General features: G+C 40.6%; 1 protein-coding gene across 8 annotated transcripts in view; it reads right to left on the bottom strand.

Annotated features, from left to right (window-relative positions):
• AFF2 (ALF transcription elongation factor 2) overlaps nt 1–23748 on the bottom strand; it is a 475172-nt gene that overhangs the window by 98165 nt on the left and 353259 nt on the right. For all 8 annotated transcript variants that reach the window (XM_033116400.1, XM_033116364.1, XM_033116409.1 and 5 more), the window contains one exon: nt 12160–12256. In XM_033116400.1, coding sequence (XP_032972291.1) covers nt 12160–12256 — 97 coding nt within the window. The remainder of the gene's footprint in view (nt 1–12159; nt 12257–23748) is intronic.

The following is a 23748-nucleotide window of genomic DNA, read 5'->3' on the forward strand; positions in this document are numbered from 1 at the left end:
CACCTTCTGGATGAGTGCCTGAAAGGGAATGTGGAAACATCCTATAGTTGAACCTTGAACTTGTAGGAAGCAAAATCATACTCCCTATCAGAGTACTGGGATTCTCCCACTTTAATTCATTGTTTCCTATGCATATATGACATAGGCCTGAGCTACACATAATGCGGGAAGGAATAGAATGTTGCCAGGCAGAAATTGGAGGACATTTGTTCCCAGTGGAGGGAACTGTGTCATGTACCTAAGAGTCACTTAACAAACACTGACTAGATAAATGATGGGGATGATTGAGGAGTCTGAGGCCTGAACACTGATCTGGGTATAAAACAGCGCCAGGTCCAAACTCTGTGCAGAGGCAAAAAGAGGCCTCTGGAGGAAAAGCTGAGCTCCAGGACCACGTGTGCGGATCCATCCTGCAACTGCACATGAAGCTCTCATTCACACCCGAGAGAAGGAGGCCCAGGGGGACAATGGCAGGTGAACTTTCTAGCAGAAGGCTATGCCTTCCTCACTCTTCCTGCAGCCTGTCTCTTCACTGGTCCACTGGTCTCCCTATTCTTACCTCATTTTATGCTCAACTTCAATCATGCCACTCTCTTTCTCAGAATCTTTCATGGCTTTCCATTGCTCATTGAATTACTTATCAACTTCACCCACCCTGCTGTTCAAGACCCTGTCAATGCCAGTTGAACAGCGGCCTCATAGTCGGTCCTACTTGTCCCTGTATGTATATTTTGCTAACGTGGCAACCAGTAGGAGTATTACAGTGTCTGACCCAAAGATGATGTGGTAACAGGATTCAGAAGTGCATTCATTGCATTAAGGCTTACTCCCTTCAGGCTGGCTATTTTGCTGGATAGAAAATCCTTTAGCAAGAGCCATCTGTCAACTGGCAATTTTGTTTATAACTAAAGTTTTAGTATGTTGTAACTTAATAAAAATGCACTGTCTTTGGGGGAGAAGCACATTTCACTTATAAGAGTCATCTGTCAACACTAATTCTCTGAGTAGAGTAAATATGGAGACACCGGGCAGAGCATCTCAGTATTGGCTTAAGTTATTTGTTCTCCCCCATTAAAAGGGCCAGTGTAAGTGGCACTCAGTTACTCTGCTCCCCTGGGGTTTGGGGATTTGAAAATCCAATTGTCTTTCCCCTGGACAATTGGGACCTCTTGCCCTTGATGCTGGGAGGGGGACACCCCTCACAAAATGGCACATGTCCTTTGGTGGGAGACGATACCTAATAGAGGCTCTCTCCCTACCATGTATAACCAGGAAAATGAGAAGAGTATTTTTAATGAATAGTAGGTACTCAATGATGTAAGTATTCCAGTACCTACATGGGAGTGAATACCAATGATGCATTTTTAGCATTAGCATCATTCAGGCTTTCTGTCCTTTTATAGCACATTCTAATCTTGGTGAGGACACCACAGTAGTTTCCCCTTCTCTGTGGTTTCACTTTCTACCGTTCCAGTTGCCTGTGGTCAACTGTAGTCTGAAAATATTAAATGGAAAATTCCAGAAATAATGCATCAGTTTTAAATTGTGTGCTGTTCTGAGTAGTGTAATGAAATCTCACGCCATCCTGCTCCATCCCACCTGGGATGTGAATCATTCCTTTGTCTCCCCTATCCACTCTGTCTACATTACCCTCCCGTTGGTCACTTAGCAGCTGTCTCAGTTATCCGATTGACTGCTGCACTATCACAGACTTTTATTAAAGTATAAAATGTTGTTATAACCATTCTATCTTATTAGTAGTTATTATGGCTCATCTCTTACTGTGCCTAATTCATAAACTAAACTTTACCATAGTCATGCATGCATAGGAGCAAAACATATATATATATCCTATAGTATATATAGGATTCAGTACTATCTGTGGTTTCAGGCCTCCACTGGGGATTCCGGAACGTATCCCCTTTAGATAAGGGGGGTTACTGTATTTCCATCTGTCTCCATACACCTGTATTAGAAAACCCAGCAGTCTTCCACCTGTGTTTCTCTTTTACCCTCACACTACTACCACATTCACAACACCTCTGACACCAGGTGTGTGTTTTTCACCCCACCTAGCGATTTTCTGCAACACCAGCTGGGTGTCCTACACTTCAGCTCAATTCTGACACTATGTACCTGGAGATGGCATCAGATCCCACAGGTGAAGGGCTCAGTCCCACAAGATTGCCTCCCTCCACTTCAGATGCCAGTTGCAGTCTAGGTTGCCACTTGTGCTTCAGACCTATGGCTATAAAGGAGAGGTTTCCACAGCCCCCTTCTGGAGTTCAAATAGTTCACTGGAGTGGCTCATAGGACTCGGGAAAACTTTTACTAATGTTTACCCATTTATTAAAGGATACAATAAAGGACAGAGGTGGATAACCAGGTGAACAGGTACATAGAGCAAAGTCTGGGAGGGTCCCGAGTGCAGGAACTTCTGTCCCCATGGGGTCGGGGTGCATCACCCTCCCTATATGTGGATGTGATCGCTGAACCCGAAAGCTCTTCAAACCCCATACTATTTGGATTTTTATGGACATTTCCTCATGTAGGCATCATCAATTATTAATTCCATTGCCAGCCCCTCTCCCGACTCTAGAGAAGTAGGGAGGGTGGGGGAACAGGGCTGAAAGTTCCAAGGTTCTAATCATGGTTTGGTCTTTCTGGTGACCAGCTCCCATCCAGAAGCCCATCCAGTCACCTCATTAGAACCAAAGATACCCCTATCACCCAGGAAGTTCCAAGGGATTTGGTAGCCTGTTTCATTAACTGAGGTCAAAGACCAAATATTAGAACAAAAGATGCTCATCACTTAGGAAACTATAAGGGTTTTAGGAGTTCTGTGCCAGGAACAGGGGCACACACACACACACACACACATTTTTCCTTTTACCATACAATGTTGAATACCAACTGACTGACACCTCCATGCTGAAGTGTCCTTATTGACAAAATTAGGAAGCTGGAGTAAAGACTCTCCATGGTCATTTTAAGGTATGGTACTCTACATTTTAATATACACACAAGTATTTCAGTATACAGTCATGATTGTGGCACTTAACAGTTGGGTCAATGACAGATGGCATATACAACAGTGGTTCCAAAAGATTATAAAGGACTTGAAAAATTCCAATTACCTAGTAACCTCGTAGCCATTGTAACATTGTAGCACAATGGATTACTCATGTGTTTGTGGTGGTGCTGATTTACACAAACCTACTGTGCTACCAGTCGTGTAAAGTCTAGCACATGTAATTGTGTACAGTACACAATACTTGATAATGATAGAAAACAATTATGTTACTGGCTTATGTATTTACTATACTATACTTTCTATAATTATTTATAGTGTACGCTTTCTACATATAGAGAAGTTTGCTGTCAAATGGTACGCTGTGTTCTGCCGGCAGCAGCGTCATTCACACAGTGTCTTAACTGCACCATTTTCTCTTGAGCATGATTTAATCTTGTGTTGTTCTCCTCACCGTGGCCCCTAAGCATTTGCACAATGAGGAAATCGCTTAACAATGCATTTCTCAGAACATATGAGACATGACTGTATATATACATATATGATTCAGGGCTAAATATGGAATCTGAGTCCACTTCCATCAGCAAGAAACAAGATTTACTAGGAAGTTTATAAATGTTTGTAGCTAGTGTTCCAAAGACTCCTATGAGACAACTGAGAAATATGGGTTATGCCACCCCATGCATTTTGGAAGGGTCTGCTGCTTTTGTCTGCCCATCCACTTGACTTTTGAATGGTTAATCTTGGATTGGTAGCTAACTTCAAATGTGGACACCTCTTCGTTGTACTTACAATGTTTCTGCTTGTACTCTTTGATTTTGCTAAATGAATTGAAAAAAATTATTATAGCTGCTAAAGAATAAGACAGCTTCCATTTTCCATTCAGGACGAGATCCTGGGTGTTTACAGCCTGCCTGGTAGCTTTTCCAGCAGATGGCAGATATTTGGGGGATAGAGCAAAGCATTCCTTGGGTCCTAACCAAAACCCCAGTCAAATTTTCAAAGCCAGCATATATAAATGCAAAACTCTTACGTTTTCAGTTTGGCAAAGTGCTTTATTACACAGCTTTTACTCGAGATGTTCATATTGCTCTAGTATATGCTAGAACCCTCATTAAACTCAAGATTTGGAAACTTCCAATAAACATAGGTACACCTGGTACATTGCCCGGGGTTTGTTAGCTAATGACTGCAAGACAGAACCTCCAGGCTCCCATCACTGATTTGGGGTCCAAACTGGGGTGAGGAAAGGAACTAAGAAAAGAATATGCTTCAACCAAACAAGGAGCATGGTGAGACTGGAGAGAGGACCAACCCTGTCTAGCCACTTCCTTGAGCCCAGGGATAGTGAGTGACAAGGGAAACATGGTGATGCCTTTTCCTTCTAGTACTGTAATTCCAGTCAACTTAGTGATCCCCACTTTCCCAGAGGTGGCTGCTATTTGCCCTGCCACCCTCTGTATAGGGTCAGATATGCGCCACGTGCTCTTTGTGGGGACAGAGGGTGCGGTCATCCCTGTCCTACATGAGAGTTATCTATTCTGAAATAACAGATTCTATCCATTTTTGTTTCTGTTTGTTCTTGGGGCAAGCAGCATACCCTCATCAATACCTGATTTCAGGTCATTGTGAGAAAAGTTTTAAGCAAGGCAAAACAGTCATTGGATTTGTGATTAAAATGTTCATAAATGGATAATTCACAAGTTATCATGGACATTAGCTAGTATCTGGTCATCAACCGTGACTAACACAACATGTACAAACTTTGTGCTGCTCTGCATCGCTGTGTGCTCAAAGCATTTTATTGAGATTACAATAAAAAGGTAATCTACGGAGATTATAAATCAAAAGATTTGGTACTAATAGTAGAATACCTAATCACGATGACAAAAAAAAAAATCAGCATGTAGGTTTCTAAACAGTCACAGACTTGCCTGGAGGATTTTAAAAATCACATCATACAAGCCCTAAGCAGTTTCTTATTAATCTAGTCTCTTCGTTCAAACAGCCAAATGGGAAACACAATCTTGGGAATATGAAGGCCAATGTTATTCTATTAACCTTCTACGTTATCCTATTTACTTTCCTGTCTTTGATGAATAAATTAATATGTCCTCTCATTCTCTAATTGTTGGATATAGAGTATGACAACTTATGAATTTTATTCATCTCTATTCTGCAAACTTAACATCCAAACTCGATCATTTTGTGGGGGATTTGAATGAAAGGCAATGACAGATAAACTGTTTACATTAAAAGACTCTATCAAAGTTATTTTGCACCTGGCTTCATCCTAATCCATCTGCTGTTTCTATAGCTCTGACAGGCTGGCCTCTCTGCTGATAACAAAGTAAATGGAAACTCAGGGGAACCTTAGGGAGGTAACAACTTGTTCAGCATGAAGAGGGGGAACTGGAACTAAAAAAACAGGAACGATTACAGAAGGGAAGGGTATCTGTTGTCTCAACACACACATTTACTACAGCACATGAACTTCAAAAGATCCAGCTGATAGCAGGAGTAACGTTTATTGTATTGTTTTCATTAGTGAACTTGAAACATAAAAGTGGGCTTGAATTTAACTGGGCTACTATGTTTTGAAAGTTTGATGCCCATCACAGGTATAAAGGACACATCCCAAAGCTGCCAGAATGTTCAGATTTTCTGCTACCATGGAATTTATCTCATTTGCAATGATCAAATAACAACCTAGACTGTCAGCTGGCCCAACAACAACAACAAAAACAAGCAGACAAAATCCAATGAAACATGAAACCAAAAGCAAAAACCTGGACTAAAAGCAAGCTGTTTTGTGTTTGAGGTAATTAGTGATCTGCAGACAAAGAAAATTATCAGGGAACAAGACAAACAAATGAAGAAACAAAAACTCATAGATACAGACAACAGTTTAGTGGTTACCCAAGGTTAAGGGGAAGGGAGGTGGTAGATGAGGGTAAAGGGGATCAAATATACGGTGATGGAAGGAGAACTGACTCTGGGAGGTGAACACACAATGTGATATATAGACGATGTATTACAGAATTGTACACCGGAAATCTATGTAATTTTACTAGCTATTGTCACCCCCCAATAAAGTTGAATTAAAAAAAAAAGAAAAAATGATCAAGTGGAAGGAACGAGGTAGAAAGACACTATTTTTCTGTAAATGTTAACATGCTTGAGGTGCAGCTCTGCTACTAGCATCGAGTCTAAAAGTCCACATGTCCCCAGTAATGTGCCTTGAATTAAGTGTGCATTTCTAAGGGGACCAGGGCAATCCTTAGGCAGAAAAAGAAAGAGGATTGGGTTAAACAAAATGGCGTTACATGGGGGCTACTTACAATCATGTATCCAGGCAAAACTCATTAGAATCCCTTCGTGCTCCAAGCAAATTTGAATTGTTCAGCTGTTTTGAAAGCACTAACATAGCACTCCAAGCTTTACTTAGAGTCCTTTAGCTGAGCTTGGTCACTGACTGAACATTTCCAGCCATAGTCTCCATATTCTGAACTTCTGACTGGGCTAAATGAAGTTATCTAAGGTTTCAGTCTCATTCGCACTAATAACAAGAATGTATTAATATTAAAATGCCCTAAAGGCGGTTTCTAACAATACCTATTTTTTTAATGGCCTTTATACTTCGAAAGGCGGCTGCTCTAATGCCAACCTGAGATGATACCTAGTTTCTAACCTGGCTTCAGAAACTAGGTATCACAGCCCATCCTGCCATCAGAGTATAATAACAGATTGCGTGCTTAGAGCTGCGTAAATCAAACATCATGATATCATTCAATGAAATATTAAGCAGATGTTTACCTGGTTCTATGAATATGTGCTGGAGGGAGCACTAGAGTTTGGTCACCACACATTCTAGAAGCCTTTGGAATAGGTCAAATTGTGGATAGCTTAAAACTTTAAAGATACCAATTTTAATAAACCTGTCAATACAATTTCTTTGTTAAAAAAAAACATTTGAGACTGATTAGGCTGCTTATTTTGAAAGAGAAGCACTAGGTCTGTATCTTTAGATCTTTTATTGAACTGCAAGCATGGCATCAATAACTGCTTCTCAGCTGTAAATGAAAATTGATTCCAGGTTTAACCCCTCATTTTCATGGGTTCTTTTAATCCCGAGAAACATAAGAAATATTTGCTCAAAAGGAAAACTGAAGGATAGCTACTATGAGGTTAGGGTATGCAGCGAGCCCTACACCTATGAACTCCCACAAGTCCTGTCCTATTGCATCACGCCACTCTCTCACCAAATCCCAGGAGACTCATCACAGCATCGCTCTCAACCCTGAATGACTGGCTTGAAAATGGCAATTCAATAAGTGTCGTATGGGGAAGGCCAGGGTTGGTCTTGACATCTCTGATGTCAACAGTAGCAGCTGAGAAGGAAAAATTCAGTCAGCTGGCCAATGGACATCATATAGCCCCCACATCCCAACCACGTTATTGATATCCAACTTCCAAAAGAATGTATTGCAACACATATGTTTCTGCAGACACTAAGTACAAAACGCTGCATCCAATTCAAACACGGTTCTGGAATATCCCAATGTCCAATGTCAACTTCAAATGATTATTTCCCATTCGGGGGAGGTCCTGAGAGAACACCAAAGTAAGTACAGCCTTCCACCAGGGCAGAGTAATAGCTCAGAAAAAGAAAGTAAGAGCTGCGATCAAAATGCATGACTCAACGCTCCACCTCTGTCAGTCCTTTGAAAAACACCTCTCTTTTAAAGACATGTAATTTTCCTGGAGGACTTGGTGCAGTGTCATTGGCAACCTGACCTTTGTTCCTGGGGTGTCTGGTTTAAAACTTGTCAGGGATCAGAGGGGAGGAAAGATCATTCACATCCAATAGTTGCCTTTGAGCGGCAATTAGGACATTCAGTTCAGTTCCTAGCAGATCCCTATGGACGTCAAGGCCAAAGTGAAGGGCAATATCTATTTACCAACAGATCCAAATGAGGCAGGTGCTACTTAATGTTTTAAAGGATCGCAAAGAAGAGTAACCACCTATTTGTATAGAGCTTGTGGTTTTCAAACACACATTTTCTTACACACAATCTTCATTTGATCCTTACGATACTCCTTAGTTTATTGGTAAGAGATCGGAGACTTACAAGATAGTAGGTGACTTGCCCAATGTCATGCAGTTCGTATGTGATGGAGCTGGGATTGAAGCCCAGGCATCTCTATTTCAAAAACCATGCTCTTGATGACTATACTTACACTTCCTCACGGCCAGGCACACACAGCTAGTACACGTTAGGATAAAACAGAATCTTTTCATTCAAGTTTGCCACATACTGGCTGTTTTCCAGGTACTTCACTTAACAGCTCTCTTTAACATCCCATTTCTTACAAGACAAGGGAAAGGAACGTATCTAGCATTTCCAAGAATATGAAACATTTTACGTTGCCATTAGTAGTGACGATAATGATGATGGCCATGACCCAACGAAGTAGCTGCTATTGCTATCTCCATTTTAGAGACACTGAAGTCTTTAGTGTAAGGTCACCCAGCAAGTGGTAGAGCCAGGATTCAAACCCATTCGATTATACATCTATCGTTTTCCCCACACTGCCAGCGCTGCCATACCACCTTAGAAGACAGCATGGACATTTCTGCTTCCTAAATAGTCTCAACTGAGAAAGCAAGATGCAGTGGGGAATGTGGAGAGAACACGGAAGCTTTTAACAAATACTTACGGGTCTAATCACTGTCACTTTTTCAGTGACACCATGAACATATGTGATTGTGTACCTCTGATTTTAAGAGTGTCTAGAAGGGAAAATCTTTTGTTAGAGATGTTTTCTTATAACCCTAGGTCTCCATAGCTGACCATTCGGCACCTGTAATTTGTATATTATAATTCTCCCATTCTGGCCTCATGCTCCACTTTCTCATTTACAGGAATAATGCTTAGCATTTAAACACATCCTAATTGTTATAGCGGTGTTTGTGCACAGGACCTGCTCAGCATGGCTAAAACTACTATGGAGGGTACGCGTGGGGGTTTGGGGCAGGAAGAGGGGAGGTTGTTCTGATTATGAGACACTCAGGACTGAGATGTCAAATTAGAAACTGACACATCTTGATCCTGTGTTTCATTTTCATATCTGCATTTGGAATGCATTCTCTTAGGATTCTTTATGTTGTAAATCATAGCACAATGTCTTAGGAGCTTTTCTGGAAAAGATCAGTGTGTACTCACTACACCTGGACAGTTTGGGTCCCTTTAGGTGATTCCAGGTGCAATGATTATGGATGAGATAATTTGAGGATGTCTCCAGAAAGCTACTAGCTTTTTTGTACGAGTATGTCTGTATGAATGTAGCCACTGGGGTCTGAGAAAGTTTCTAAGTATAATGTCAGCTCAAATTAATGGTGTGGTCTGGCCCCTTGGACACATCGGGAGGCTCCATAAATGGGAGCTCTCAGCACTCCTCCTGATGTTGCCGGAGGTATGATGGTGCCAATTATAAAATGAGAGAATATAACTATATTATCTACATGGCACTATGTTATCTCATCTGAAAAGAAAATGATTTTTCAGACTTGACTGGCAGTTCCCCAGTAAGTTAAACATAGAATTACTATATGACAACAATTCCGCTTTTAGGTGGAAGAATTGAAAGAATTGAAAAGAATTGTAAGATGCAATTTCAAAAGAACTAGAAACAGGTGTTCTGACAAAAACTTAGACACAAATGCTCTTAGCACTATTCACAATGGCCAAAAGGTGGAAACAACTGAAATGTCCATCAGGGGATGAATGAATAAACAAAAGGTAGTATATTCAGACAATGGAATACTATTTAGCCACAAAAAGGATGCAGTATTGATCCAAACAACAACATGGATGAACCTAGAAAACATTATGGTAAGTGAAAGAAAGCAGTCACAAAAGGTCACATATTGTATGATTTCATTTATATGAAATAAGCAAATCCATAGAGACAAAAAGTAGATTAGTGGTTGTCAGGGGCTAAGGGGATGGGACAATTGAGAGTAACTGCTTAATGTATGTGGGATTTCCTTTTGGGGTGATGAAAATATTCTGGAACTAGTGATGGACGCACAGCCTTATGAAAGTACTAAATGCCACTGAATTGTGCACTTTAAAATGGTGAGTCTTTATGTTATGTGCATTTTACCATAATAAAAAAAAGAAAAATGATTTCAACCCACACATCATTGAAAAAGAATGTTAGGCCTCATAAAGCCAGAGCTCACCAAACATGGCTGTCACTGTCACTTCTGGTACGGCACACACATTCTCTCTTGGCCTTATCCTTCTGGCCTTTTAACTAGTATTCAAACTCTATGCGGAGGGTGCTTTTGCAAATGTTTATAACCTTGTGCCCATTTCTTGCTTCCTGAACCCAGCTAAGAGGAATAAGTTGTCATTTTGCCTTTAGTTCTTCCAGTTCAACTTCCACTTCAAATGACACGCTTTGTTGAGGAAGGCATGACTGGTCTAAAGAGAGCATGCCATGAAATGCTTCCAACTCACCAAGCAGGATTATCCAAGCCTCTTAGCATTTACACAAAGTCACCACATACATTCTAAAAACCCAGATTTGGGCTACTTCTTCGGGTTAATACAGAAAACAACTTGAGAAGCTAAACAGCAGATTGCATTTATGTAATCACATAGAGAGGAAGTCCACCTGCAAAATCTACTCTCACATTGTTTACTGCTTTACATACTTCCATTAAAATGTAATGTTGCATCTATCACAATCAATGATCTAGGCTTTTTTTTTTTTTAATTTGCCAATACAATGCTCTTGTCATTGGCCCATTCGATGCAGAAAGCAGGAATAGCAGACATTGGAATTTAAATGTTCATTTTACATTTGCTCTGAAGCCCATCACTCAAGTAGGAGAGGGACTGCTTGCATTCTGTATATTAAATGTACAGCAAGCCCCTGGGAGACAATTGTGTTTAGTCTTGATAAAGCACCAAAGTTACAGAGATTCAGTTTTTACATACTTATCAAAAACAAGCAAAATAAAGTGGGGGAAGTAAAGGAGAAGAAAGAATTGGTGACATAACATTAATGATGTGTTCGAGTTATAAAAATTACACTGGATGGTAGGAGTTCTAGTGAGATAAACAACTGTGGACAAGAATGGAATAGGTAAGCATTGAGAATTTTTCCTAAGCTTTTCTTCGCAGGCTCCTCACAAAATATTTAGTGATATGGAATTCCATATTTGTTAACTCTCTTGAAATACCAGTGCATGAGCATTCCTGAAAACAGTCTGGTTGCAGTTTTATAACTTAGCAGACTTCACTGTAGAAAGAATTTGGTCAGGCGCTGGCTTAAAAAAAAAAGAAAAGAAAAGAAAAGAAAAAGGCAATCCTTCTGTGTTCCTCATTTGAGCTTATCAGCACACCCAGAGGGACCACACAAGCAAGACACTTCTCTGTCATAGAGAAAACATCCCAGGGATCATGGACACCACACATTACATTGCCATTCTCATGATTCATAAATGATCCTTGGCCGTGGCACATCAAGAATCCAGTCTCATTGGAGATGCTGAACACACACATTTCTGCCACCTAATTTAGTGGTAACTACTGTAAATGTTTGTAATGCACAATGGAATAAGACAGGACAGCAGCAAACTTTGGCCAGATGCCTTTGCCTGAAGGTTCATGAAAACTGCAAGATGCTGAGTACTGATTCTCAGCTGTATTCTGAAGTGGTGGACCCGGGACACGTGACCGGAGAAGTCAAATTCATATTTTAATGAATGATGAGTGCGGGCTTCAAGCCTCACACTGGAGTCATTCAAGGAAAGTTACACCTCACTCAAGAGGCTACTTTGTGCAAGAGAGGGAAAGAATCTCAATTGCTTACTGATGGTCAGTATTGTGTACATTAAAGAGGAAGCAGAGGGAGGAGGTGAAAGCATTTCTCCTTACTGTAGTTTTAATGAAAGTGTGAGCTGATTTGACCTGTTCCCGAACACTTTGCTTATTTTCCTCTCTCCAAAGCCCAGAGACGAAGCAGGAGGTAGGTTTGTGGATGGCCAAATCATTCCAGTTCCTTTTGGTCCCTCCATTTAGGTCCCAAACCAAGCCTTAAGCTGTTCCTACCTGGTAGAGCTCAGTGGCTGTGCACTGAGTGGTCAATGTCTTCACAGGTTCAAGGTCATCTTCATCACTGCTCAGCTTCAGGTCATCCTCCAGCATCCTACAAAAAAAGAAAAGAGAAGAAAAGAAAAAAAAAAAACCCAGAGTGGTGTTCGTGTTAGAAAGTGTCTTTTCTAAATCATCCTCAGATATATCTTGCAACAAGGATAAAATATTGGAGCTACAATCTGACAGCTGCAATTCTGACAAAGGTGCAGAAGGAACCAAGATTCTTTCAGCTAATTAGATATTTGAGCTCTTATATTTATGTCATACTCTGTACACATCTTCCCTCTCTACCTTCCCCTAAATCAAGAGGGGAAAAAAGGACTATTTCAGCATCTCCAGAGATGACTGGAGTCTATATATTTTTACTACTGAAAGCATAATAAATGTACTGATCAATCATTGTGGAGGTGGAACGTGGCATTGGATTGCTACAGGAAAAGATGAGGATTGCTCTGAGTCTCCCATGAAAGAATAGGGGTATGATAACAGCCCCTCCCTCCAGAGGCTGCTGTCAAAGCCTGCTGGGGCTCTCCGGATGACAGAGTCAAAAGGACCAGTGAACTTCCACTACTTTTCAGTGCCCTCTGTACTGTGGTAGCTCAGTGGCAACAAAATAGTTGGGCGAGAAATGGTTAGTCATTAACCTTTTGATATATGACTGATCTTTTCCTGTAAAATTTGATCCAAGAGATGTAAACCCATGATGTGGATAAGAAATCTTTCTCTCCTAAGGCAAGGTACCTGAAAAATACGAGTGGTCTGAATTTTGGTGATGAACTAGCACCTTCAGAATTGTTTATCGAGTACATACAACCTTTTGTTTCTACGGGGATATTAATTCCAGTGCCACTAGCTCTATCTCCAAATTTGAGCTATAGAAGGAAGAGTGTTTATTATTTTAAAATTCCGGATACACAACCTTCAAAGATCAATTGGTGTTAATATTTTTATTTAGTAAATACAACTTTAGACCGTGTCTCCAGGCTTCAAGTGGGGGCAGTCCTAGCCTCTCTGGACTGATTACAATTTTCTGAGCGTTCTTTGCTCTTTCTTGCTGGTCATGAAGGGCTTTATTTTCCGTGTGTGTGTGTGTGTGTGTGTGTGTGTGTGTGTGTGTGTGTGTCTGTCTGTGTGTGTGTCTGTGTGTGTGTGAGTAAATACAGGTAGGCAATGGCTATGTGTTAATTTATATCTAAGTGTTTAGCAAAATAAATGAAAATAATTCCTATCATTTGGAGTATCCATTTCTGTATCAGGGAAAGGGCTAAGTGTTTGATCAGAAGCATGCCATTTGGACCCTAAGAAGGCGGTGCTATTATTAGCCCGATTTTCTAGATGGAAATACCAAACCTTAGAGAGGTAAAGGAGCTTATTCATGACCATGCAGCAAAGAAATCATGACGGTAAACATGGAACCCATGCCATCTTCAGCCAGAACTTGAGAGTATATAATGTTTTCCTAGATGGTATAATTTACGAAGGACGATATATTAAACAAAGTCAACAATAACAACAACAAAAAAACACAAAAGAAAACATATTGACATGGAGTCAATATATTTGGATTCAACAACTGCCTAATCGTAAACTCTGATATCTTGGGTAAGACATTTACTGTCTCTGACTCTTATCCGCATATCTCATCTGTTAAATGGGATACTAATTAAACTCTTGCATGTGAAATTCTTCATGAAAATACAAAATTAATGCCGGGTGTCATTGTTAGTTTGGACATATATCATCACAGTTAGAAAGAGTGTACCTCATTAATACTATTAACAAGTAATCACAAGCAGAGTCTTCGTGAGATTTTGTTCTCATTTAAATTTACTGAGCAATCTAAAGGTAAGCTATGGTGAGTTGGGAAATGTCTCATGGAGTCTCAAAGCTGTATCCAGAAATGGTCGTCTTCAGGCTACTCTCCTTTAGGTAGAACTAGTACATCCAGAGCCAGAGTACAAAGACTTGAACTCAGCAGATATCTTATTCTTCACTCAACTCTGTATGATTTTAACATCGAAATTAAAGGCTCCCCATTGTATGATTTTGGAAATACACAGCCAATCTAAATAGTGATTGCCATTAAACACTCCTAGTTCAACAAGCTTAGTATGGGTTTGTTTGTTAATAAAGGACAATTTGATGCATATATTCAAGTCCCAGTAAACACAAGCCGAGGAAATAACTAGGAAGGCAGACTACCATTAGTTATCTCTAGAAGTGTTAGGCATTCATTTAATTTCACTCCTTCCCTGACCTATTAAGCTTTATTATTGAATATACATGTACTTGTTTGCATTCCCATCCATAGCTAATGCTGACCATTACTCTAGGGAAAGTGGAAGATTTGGATTTAATTATTATAGCAGTACCATTCACACCCATTACGGTTAAGGTAGTCTCAGCAGAAAAATGGTAATCTCTTTTCATGAGGTTATAATTCCATAGACAAATTAATCACACACTGGATATCCCAAAATGCAAAATAATTACGCTCATATAAATGTATGCCTGCGTGTGTAACTTTTTTTTTTTTTTTTTTAGTTTCAGGTGCCCAAGAGAAAGTAATACTTAGACGTTTATCATTTGTATCCCTCACACTGTGTGAACCCCCCGCCCCCCATCCACTATCCCTCCGACATCGCACAGAGCCATTACATTTCCACTGTCTCTATTCCTAATGCTGTACTCCGCGTGTGTAACTTTTAAAAAACAACAATTGTTCTTCTACTTTTCAATTAGATGAAAACAGAACACAGTAGACCTCCTGAGTGACTTCAGATGCTTGTTCAACAGGATCTAGTAGTTCACAAAATCTGTATTTGTGTGAAAACTCTCTCTGTTTTATTTTTACTATGACTTATGATTGCTATAGTATTAAGAAGTAAAACAGTCCAGAAAACTTTGTCAACAAGTCCTTGCCCTGAAGAGAGGATCACATAACAAAATTTGGGACAGATGAGATGGAATGAACAAAAAGAAGACTGTGAAGGTACTGGAGAAGGAAGGGGAGTTGTGCCTAGGGTCTTGTCTGTTCCTAAATCTCTGGGTCTCAAGCTAAACGTGGTGGCCTCAGGGGCTCTTTGCACTGGGACATCCTAGGGCACTATGACGTGACAGGTCCCATGTGGGTCATAACCATAAAATCATAGGATTACTCTCCATAAACCTTGCCACTTCACATAGTGGAATGCTTAGATGATTTTGAAGAGGAAAAAAAATAGAGGGATTGACATGTTATTACAGAAGTTTCTATGGAGATAAAACCTTTAGTTGAAGCAACATGGGTTTAAGAGCAAAGGCTTGCGAGCCAGACAGATCTGAGAACAGATACAGGATTTTCTAATGAGTATGCTCTCTTGAACTAGATAATAAAACACTTTGAGTCTCAACTTTCTCACAATAATAGCTACTCTGGAGAATTTTTGGAAGGATTAGAAAAAGAAAATACAAATTGTCTAGCAGTAAATACAGGAAGCTATTATTTTCATTTTGGTTATTATTGCTATTGTTGTTATCATGATTACCTTAGAAAAGTTGCTAAACATGTTGGAATAATAATTCTTAAAAAGCTCTGGTAGTGACCCAAAGACTAGCAGAGATATCAACTAGCAAGCATCATTGGAAGCCCTTGATCAGATGAGGAGAGATTCAGAGATCCTTAAGCAGTATGGAAAGTTTCAGGGCTTGAATTTACTCTTCTAGGAGGGTCTAAACCCATCATGGCTATTTTGAGTTTGCTGAGATCCTCTCAGAGCACTTAAGATATCTGGCAATTTGAAAGCCTATTGCAAGAGGAAACAGCCAGACAGTTCCAAGTGAGAGTTCAAAAAATAATAATACTAAGAGTGTCTGATGTTCTGCTGCCTATAAATGTGGGATAACCTGCAGATCCAGAGAAATAGGCCAGGAATGGTTCCCATAGGAAGTTGTACTAACCTTGAGCACCTTGTCTTTCGGCCACTCACTCTAAGGAGGAAGTTCCGATACATACCTGGTTCTAACATCTGTATTTAAGGCTGGGCTTCGGAGGCTGTTAGTTGATCCAGAACCCTTGCTCAGAAGCAACCTTCAGAACCCTGAATGTATAGGTTGCAAGTCTACACAGTGCCTTTTTGTGAATTACAAAATGGTGCCCAAAATGGCAGACAGCTTATCAGGTGTATCACTTGACACTGGCTGGATTTCAGCTTCCAGGTATCCACGGAAATAGCTGCAATGTAGGTGACTGATACTCAGATGGACCCTGGCTCTTACAGTAGGAAGTGCCTGTATGTGTTATCGATTTCACCTTGCCACCCAGGGGCGATAACTACATCTCCAACATGTGGCCGTAAGCCATTTTCTGAGGAGCAGCAGGCAATACCTTTCTATTGTTCAGTGGCTTTCATTGTTAGAATGTTCTGCCAGTTAGGAATTGCCCTGTGCTTTCTTGTGGCTTCCATCTGATAGCCTGAGCCTTGTTCTCTATAATCCACCCTGGGAGACTGGACTTGGACTAGTGTTGAAGATAAGAGTCACTGCTGACATCTCCCTTGTGCAGGGATGTGGTGGCTGTTTCACTCAGGTTTTAGACTCTAAACAAAAATTAGAAGCCGTAGCTTCTGTCACAATTATTTTTCGGGTCTTTGGGGGCTAGTTTACATTATTGTCTTTATATAAGTGTCCAGAGCTTATTACAATCAGAGTAAGTTTTTTATGGCCCCAAATGAAGAACGAAGCTGAGCTGGGCTGAGCATTTCAGAGTGTGTGGGATACCTCAAGACTTGTGCCTTCTCACCAGGCAGTGTCTTACTATGGGCCCTCTTCTAGAATAATAACTTAGCCCTATTGACTCCTTAAAGGGCACTTCCTCTTCATAAAGTAGGCTGGGAGGAATGAAACATGACCAGTGGAGAATTACTCAGGGAATTATATATTTTCCTACCTACTGCTTTATATTCTCTGTAGCATTGAATCATTTGTTGGTAGTAAGGCAGGCGATGAGAAAGAGGTGGTGATATTTTTCAAAGCATTCATTCTGTTTCCCTGAGGCAAAGGTGCTCAGCCTTTCTTCTCAGGAGAAGCTGCATTTAATTTTCTCAAGGTTTTAACCTAAAAGACTGATTCTATGACCACGCCCCTAGGAATCCTGGCAAATTCCAGTCTGAGGGCTGTGGCAGTGACAAACAGTTTGAAGATCTAGTTTATATTCCATAGGAATAAACCTCCAAGATCTATCCGGTAGGGCCCTCTAGCTCAGTGCCACGCGGTGGGCCCACTGCCTGGGTCTACACTAGATCATGCATACCAGATCTGCCACGGGCATGCATACCAGAGGAGTGCCTCCTAGGGGGTCAGAAAATGGGCATCTCATAAAGTTACTCTGGTTCCTCAGCAGGAGAACTGGGAGTGTCTTTAGGGACCATCTGGTCCAGGGCTTGGCAAACTGAGGCCCTCAGTCCAAACCAGCCCTCCCTCTGTTCTTGCTCTGCCCCTGAGTTAAGAATGATTTTTACATTTTTAAATGAGTGAGAAAAAAAATCTCAAAAGAAGAACAATATTTCATGACACGTGAACATTATATGGAATTCAAATTCCATGATCCATAAAGAGAGTTGTATCGGAACATAGCCACGCCCATTCATTTACATATCGGCTATCCTTTTGTGCTACAATGGCCGGGTTCAGTAGTTGTAACAGAGAATACCTGGCCCCCAAAAGCCTGAAATATTTACTATCTGAGTCTTTACATAAGAAAGTTTGCTGACCCCTGCTGCTTTAAGCCAATGGTTTTTGAATTCTCTTAAATTCAAGAACCCTCCACCTACCAGGTGAAACTTTAGAAGGAATCCCAAATGCAGAAGAGATTAAAGCAGTGCTGCTTTGGTCACAGCCAGGTTAGGAGGGAACTCTGGAGGGTCCCAGGGATGAGAGGAACATAGTGTGAAGACAATTCATCTAGTCAAATAGTCTTATTTGGAGGTAATTGTGGCTGTACGTATATTGCGTCGGATTTACTTAGAGGACCTGAATTCAAGTTACTTAACCTCTCTGAACCTCAGTTTATTCTTCTGTGCAATGGGAATAAAATAGTATCTATTTCAGAAATTCGGGAAATGCAAAATAGTCTGTTTGGCCAGAGTGCTGAGTACATAAAAGGCAAAAGTAGGAAAAAGAAAAGAGTAAATATCCTTTATCTAGACTGGATGTGGTATATATGGATTTATATCTATATTGAATACATATATAATAGCGTGAGCCTTAATGCATATGAATATTGACTTGTATCAAAGTGCTACCTCTTCAACCTTGGACTTCCTTAGAATTGATCACATAAATTCAGCACAATACCAATTTTCTGCTCCACAGTCATTATTTTGAATTTGATTTTCATTTTCTTGGTATATTTCTCTGGGTTATGTAATTTTCTCCCAATGTGGGAACTCAAGTTATCATGCAAATGACAAATTGCCTAATAGAATTCAGATGGCTTTCAAGAATGTTACACATACCAAAACACTATTGTATCATTTTTCAGGGGTATGTGTGTGAAAATATCTATGAGTGGATTTCCGCAGAGAAGACCATAACCCAGCAGACAAACCTGGACCTGAAAACAAATGTTGGGATCATTCCAAAGGGGAAAAGAGAATCTTTTGTCTTAAGAAAAAATGCCAAGCATGAACTTTGATAGTTGACATTGCCCTCTTCAGTAGCACTGCACAAGCATCTTTAATGAATTTCCTTTAAGTCATACTGGGCAATAGGGAAAGTCATCCAAGTAGAGTAATAGGAATTCATTCAAGACCATTTACTGGGCCTAATATTTGTGGGTGAAACAACACTGTAGCACTTAAGAGCACAGGTTTTGGAGCAGGGCTGGGCTGCATTTGAACCCCTAAGTGTGGACACTTAGTGTGGACTCCAGCAAGTTACGTATCATAACTTCAGTTCTAATCTGCAAAATGGAGCCAATAAGAGTACTTATTTTAGAAGGGTGGTATGAGGATTAAATGAGATGATATATGTAAAATGGTTGGTAAGCACTCAATAATACTGCTACTATCATTATTACTTGTCATGATTATACTTGGCCCTGGGGAAGCAACTATGAGTATGTCATGGTCCCTTCCCCTAATAAGCTTGCACTTTAGCAAGCACGAAACTTCATAAACAATGACAATGCAATGTCGTAAGTTCAATGTCAGAGGCATGTAAGAAGGGACTCAAAGAAGAAATGCCTAAGTTTACTTGGGGAGTCTGGTGAAGGCTACCCAGAAGCCAGAAGCCTTTGAGCAATGCGTTGAAGGCAGAATGAAATGCCAGGAGACAAAGAAAGGAAAGAACAGCATAAGGAGAAAAGAAGTACCAAAAGTTTCAGCAAGTGTGGGATGCTTGGTCTGGATGGAGTCTACTACCTGCAGGCACTAGTGAAAGGGGATGAGTCTAAGGAGATAGATTGGGGTGAGATGAGGCCATGCGTTTGTCTAAAGAACAATGGGAGGGGGAACAATCAAAGTTTTTAAGCAGGGAAGGGACACAAAGAGTCAGAAGTAGAGATCTCTGGGAGCAAGGCCTGATTGACTGAAAGGAGGTAGGAAGGAAACTGGCTAGACTACCATTGTAGTATCCAGATAACAGAGGGTGGTGGCCTGGGCCAGGGCATAAGATAGTGGGGATGGGGAAGAAAAGGGACCAGAGTATAGAGACATGTCTCAACTACAGTCAACTGAATTGGGACACTGATGATCCAGACATCCAAGGTCTTCTTAGCCACTCTGAGGTCACTGAATTTATATCACCAGTTCTGCCACACTCCAAAGCACGTACACACTCCCTTACACTAGGCTGCCCCCTGAAAAATGTCTCTTCACTCTCCCAAGGCTCTGAGATCTGTAGGATCTTTGCTAACGGGCAGAGATCTGGTGCTCAATCATTTTCTCTGGAGACAGACCTGGTTGGCTCCATTCCCAAGTCACAAGGAAAGGCTGATTTCTTGTCACAAAGCCTTCCTTTTGGGGTTGTCCCTCTCAGCCTTCCTTCAGCTTCTTAGAGCAACCACAGCTGATTGGAGAGAAGAAACCCCTGTGGTTACCTCCAAAGAACCTCCCATTCACAGAGGGTACTTTATTTCTTATCTCTCTACTTCAGCTCCTAATTGTTGAAGGATTAAGTAAAGAACTCCTTTATGGAGCTGGGCTATCAGTCTCTATCTAAAGAAACTCTTCAAAACAACTGCAATATTAGGTTGCTTTTAAGTGCCCTACAACTCGTGCCCGCTGACAGCCATCGTGCCTTTCATTAAACTCAGTGGGGGCAAGGACCCATTTTTAGTTAGATCTGAGGCACTGTGAATTCTCAGCCACTGATAACACGGCACTTTAGTTGGAGGACTTTAAACTGTTCTCAAACCCATTTCGAGAGAAGATTGTGGAGAAGGGCTGTTTACCTGAATTGACACAGCAGATAGGATTTCTTTTATGCTGATGCACAAAGAATTCACATTTCATTTCAGATTGTTTAAGCAAAATAGTCAAAACTGACAATTTAGGCCCAACTACAATGTTGACAGCAATGTTGCTCAATTGTTTATGAAAAGGCCACCTGATTTATATGCTCAGACTTTCTGTTGCATCAAAATGACGCCCCCCCCCCCACCGCCCCCAGGAACGCACACTTTTGTTTAGGGTAGAAGGAGGCAGACTGTCTTACAACCCACATTGACAATGTTCACCCCTGTAAAATCCTAGAGCTGTAAATACTCTCTGGGACATATGAAGCCCAGGACCCCTGTGAGCATTCCGTCAGGTGAGCATGGGTACCTGTCATGCACACACATGCAAGATGAGGAAAGGCCGAAGTCAAGGCCCGAGGGATTCAACTGACAAAGATACAGAATTACTTTTAGATTCACACAATTTAGTACTGACATAATGGAAGAAAGGAAGATTTGTCAAAGGTCCCCCTGATTCCTGACCCCTACACCAAAAAGGATGACACTAAAACAAAAGGGGTCCGATGACGTCAGAACAAGTTGTGGGATAGTCTGTTATTGAGGATCCCACTCCAGATTTCAGTTAAGGGGTTTTATAAGCTGCAGGCGATTCTGCAGTGGGCAGGACAGAACATTCCATACTTCATCAGAACCTGGGAGGTGATGTAAAATTGTCTGATGACAGCCTCCCAGAGGAGCTGGGGGTGGGGGTGGAGGGCCCGGATGGGAGATGGCCTTGAAGTACATCTCAAGATGTTCTTGTTCTCTCCTGTTCTGGGAGGACTATGAGATGCTCTGCCAAGTCTAAGATAAGCTGTGTTTCAAGCCTCAGTGTACACGGCTTATTTGGATACATGCAGGGTGGCCACAGTGCCACGGCAGAGCTGTGCCCCTATGCCATCAGACGTCCTGGTCCATCGCTAACTACTTCGCATAGGACCTACTTTTTAGATTCTGATACCATGCGGAACACACTCATTTACTAATGTTTCATATCAAATGTGCCGCCCACATATAAGTTCTAACAAAGGCTGGGAGTCTCATTATAATGAGCACAATAGCTAATGAACTTTTTTCTCCGCCAGGAGGGATGGATGTGAGCTGAGCTAGCCATAGCTTGCATCCAAGGACACACATGTGGCCAACATTCAGTACCTTAGGAGACCAGTAACTTTGCAAAGTCTCCAGCTGATTTGCATGTGGCTCCTGAGCACAGTGAAGGGCTCAGGGTAGGGACTGAGGTTGCTTCGCTGTCAGCTAGGCCCAGCTTCAAACCCTCACTACCTGTGACATCTTAGATCAAATCCCTTGAACTTCTGAGCACCCGGGTGAAAGTGGGATTACCTTCTAGGATCGCTGTAATCATTGAATGAGATAACTTCAACTCCCTAGGGCATAGGGATCACGGAATTTTTATCATCTGTTGGGATGATTCGCTCAAGGTAGTTCAGCCTGAATTTTCTTGAACACATCAGATGCCATTTTATTTGGAAACAAGAAAAACTAGACAGATGTGTTCTCATGTTAAAGCAAAAGTTGCAGAAAGAGCTGTACCTTTGCCACAAATAGCTTTTCCATGCCAGAAATAGAAGTAGATCCATTTTTTTTGAGTACAAAGACAGTTTATATTGATATTATTATTTCAACTTTTTCAAATCTCTAAAATTCAAATTGACACAAAATGTAACTGAACTGCATATTATAAAATATTAATCTACTAGATTCCAGGACTACATAAACAGTTTGACAGTAAGAAATCTATTTGTATAATATATCACGTCATCAACAAATAAAATGATATAAACCATATAATCATCTCAATAGATGCCAAAAATATACTTCATGAAATTTCATACCCATTCCTAAACCAGACCTTTTAAAAACTAGGTAGAGAAGGATACATCCTTTCTGGATAAGGAACATGTAACGGAAAACTATCAATCTAAAAGTACGTTTTAGTAGGTAGAGAGATTAGATCAATTTTTAAATACGTATTTTAAAACAAAAATGGAATCACAGATGACTGTTTCAAGTGTTTCTAAAAATCTGTATTAATGTTGATTCACTGGGTAGACAGAAGGAACACAAACAGACTAATATCATCCAATGACACCATTTGTTCTGCTAATTGCTCCAATTTAAACAGTTTTGAGGTATCACATATGGCTTCCACACAGAATTCTTTCCATGTAGGTAAAGACAAAATTAGAAAGTGACATGAAAAACCTTAGTTTCTACTTCCACCTTTCACAACGTATTAATCCTTTAAAAACACATCACTATTTAATCAACATTCACGTCTGCCTACAAGCTTTATAAATGCAGAGATGCTGGGTAACATGATTGAAAATTTGATCCTATTGTTTTAACAAAATGAGAATTGTTTTAGAAGGGGCTCCACAATGTCTGGACATATATTTTCCCTAAGTAACAATATGAGGCATGCATTTCCCCCGGGAATTCAACATTTATGTTGATGTGCTTGGCTACAGAGCCAATCCTGCACTGGCTCTAATACAGAGAAATTTTCTGAACATTTTGAGTAATGGGACTGAAATAATTTAACAGCTCCTTCTGTGCATGTTAAATGAGTTGCATGATATATTTAGCTTTTGCAGAAAACTTGTTTACACTATAAATGATAGCACATGGTACAATCACATTGATGTGGAAAGCCAGCCATGTTCAGTCATTTTGGCCATCTCTTTCCAAATTTCAACTTATTGCAAAACAATTCTTTGTGGCTCACTAATATATTGTGGGTGTTTCTTAACTCGGTGACCCTGCTGAATACATGTAAAGCCATCATTTTAGCACTGCCATAGACTCCAAAAGAAAAACTGGAGTTTTGAAATTGGAGGATTGTCAAGATAGGGGAGGTCCCACTCTTGCTAGGTGAGTCACATACAGATCTAAATTGTTAAGTGCTACATTTATCAATGGATTAGAAAGGATTGACTTTCTAATTCTGAAACACAGAAAAAAACCCAGGTGCCTAATGATCAAGGGCTCTGCTAAATCCAAACTCCTAAGCGGTGACACTACATAAAGAAAAATGTGAAAACTTG

This window comes from Rhinolophus ferrumequinum, chromosome X (genome assembly GCF_004115265.2).
Source record: "Rhinolophus ferrumequinum isolate MPI-CBG mRhiFer1 chromosome X, mRhiFer1_v1.p, whole genome shotgun sequence".
Lineage (NCBI taxonomy): Eukaryota > Metazoa > Chordata > Mammalia > Chiroptera > Rhinolophidae > Rhinolophus > Rhinolophus ferrumequinum.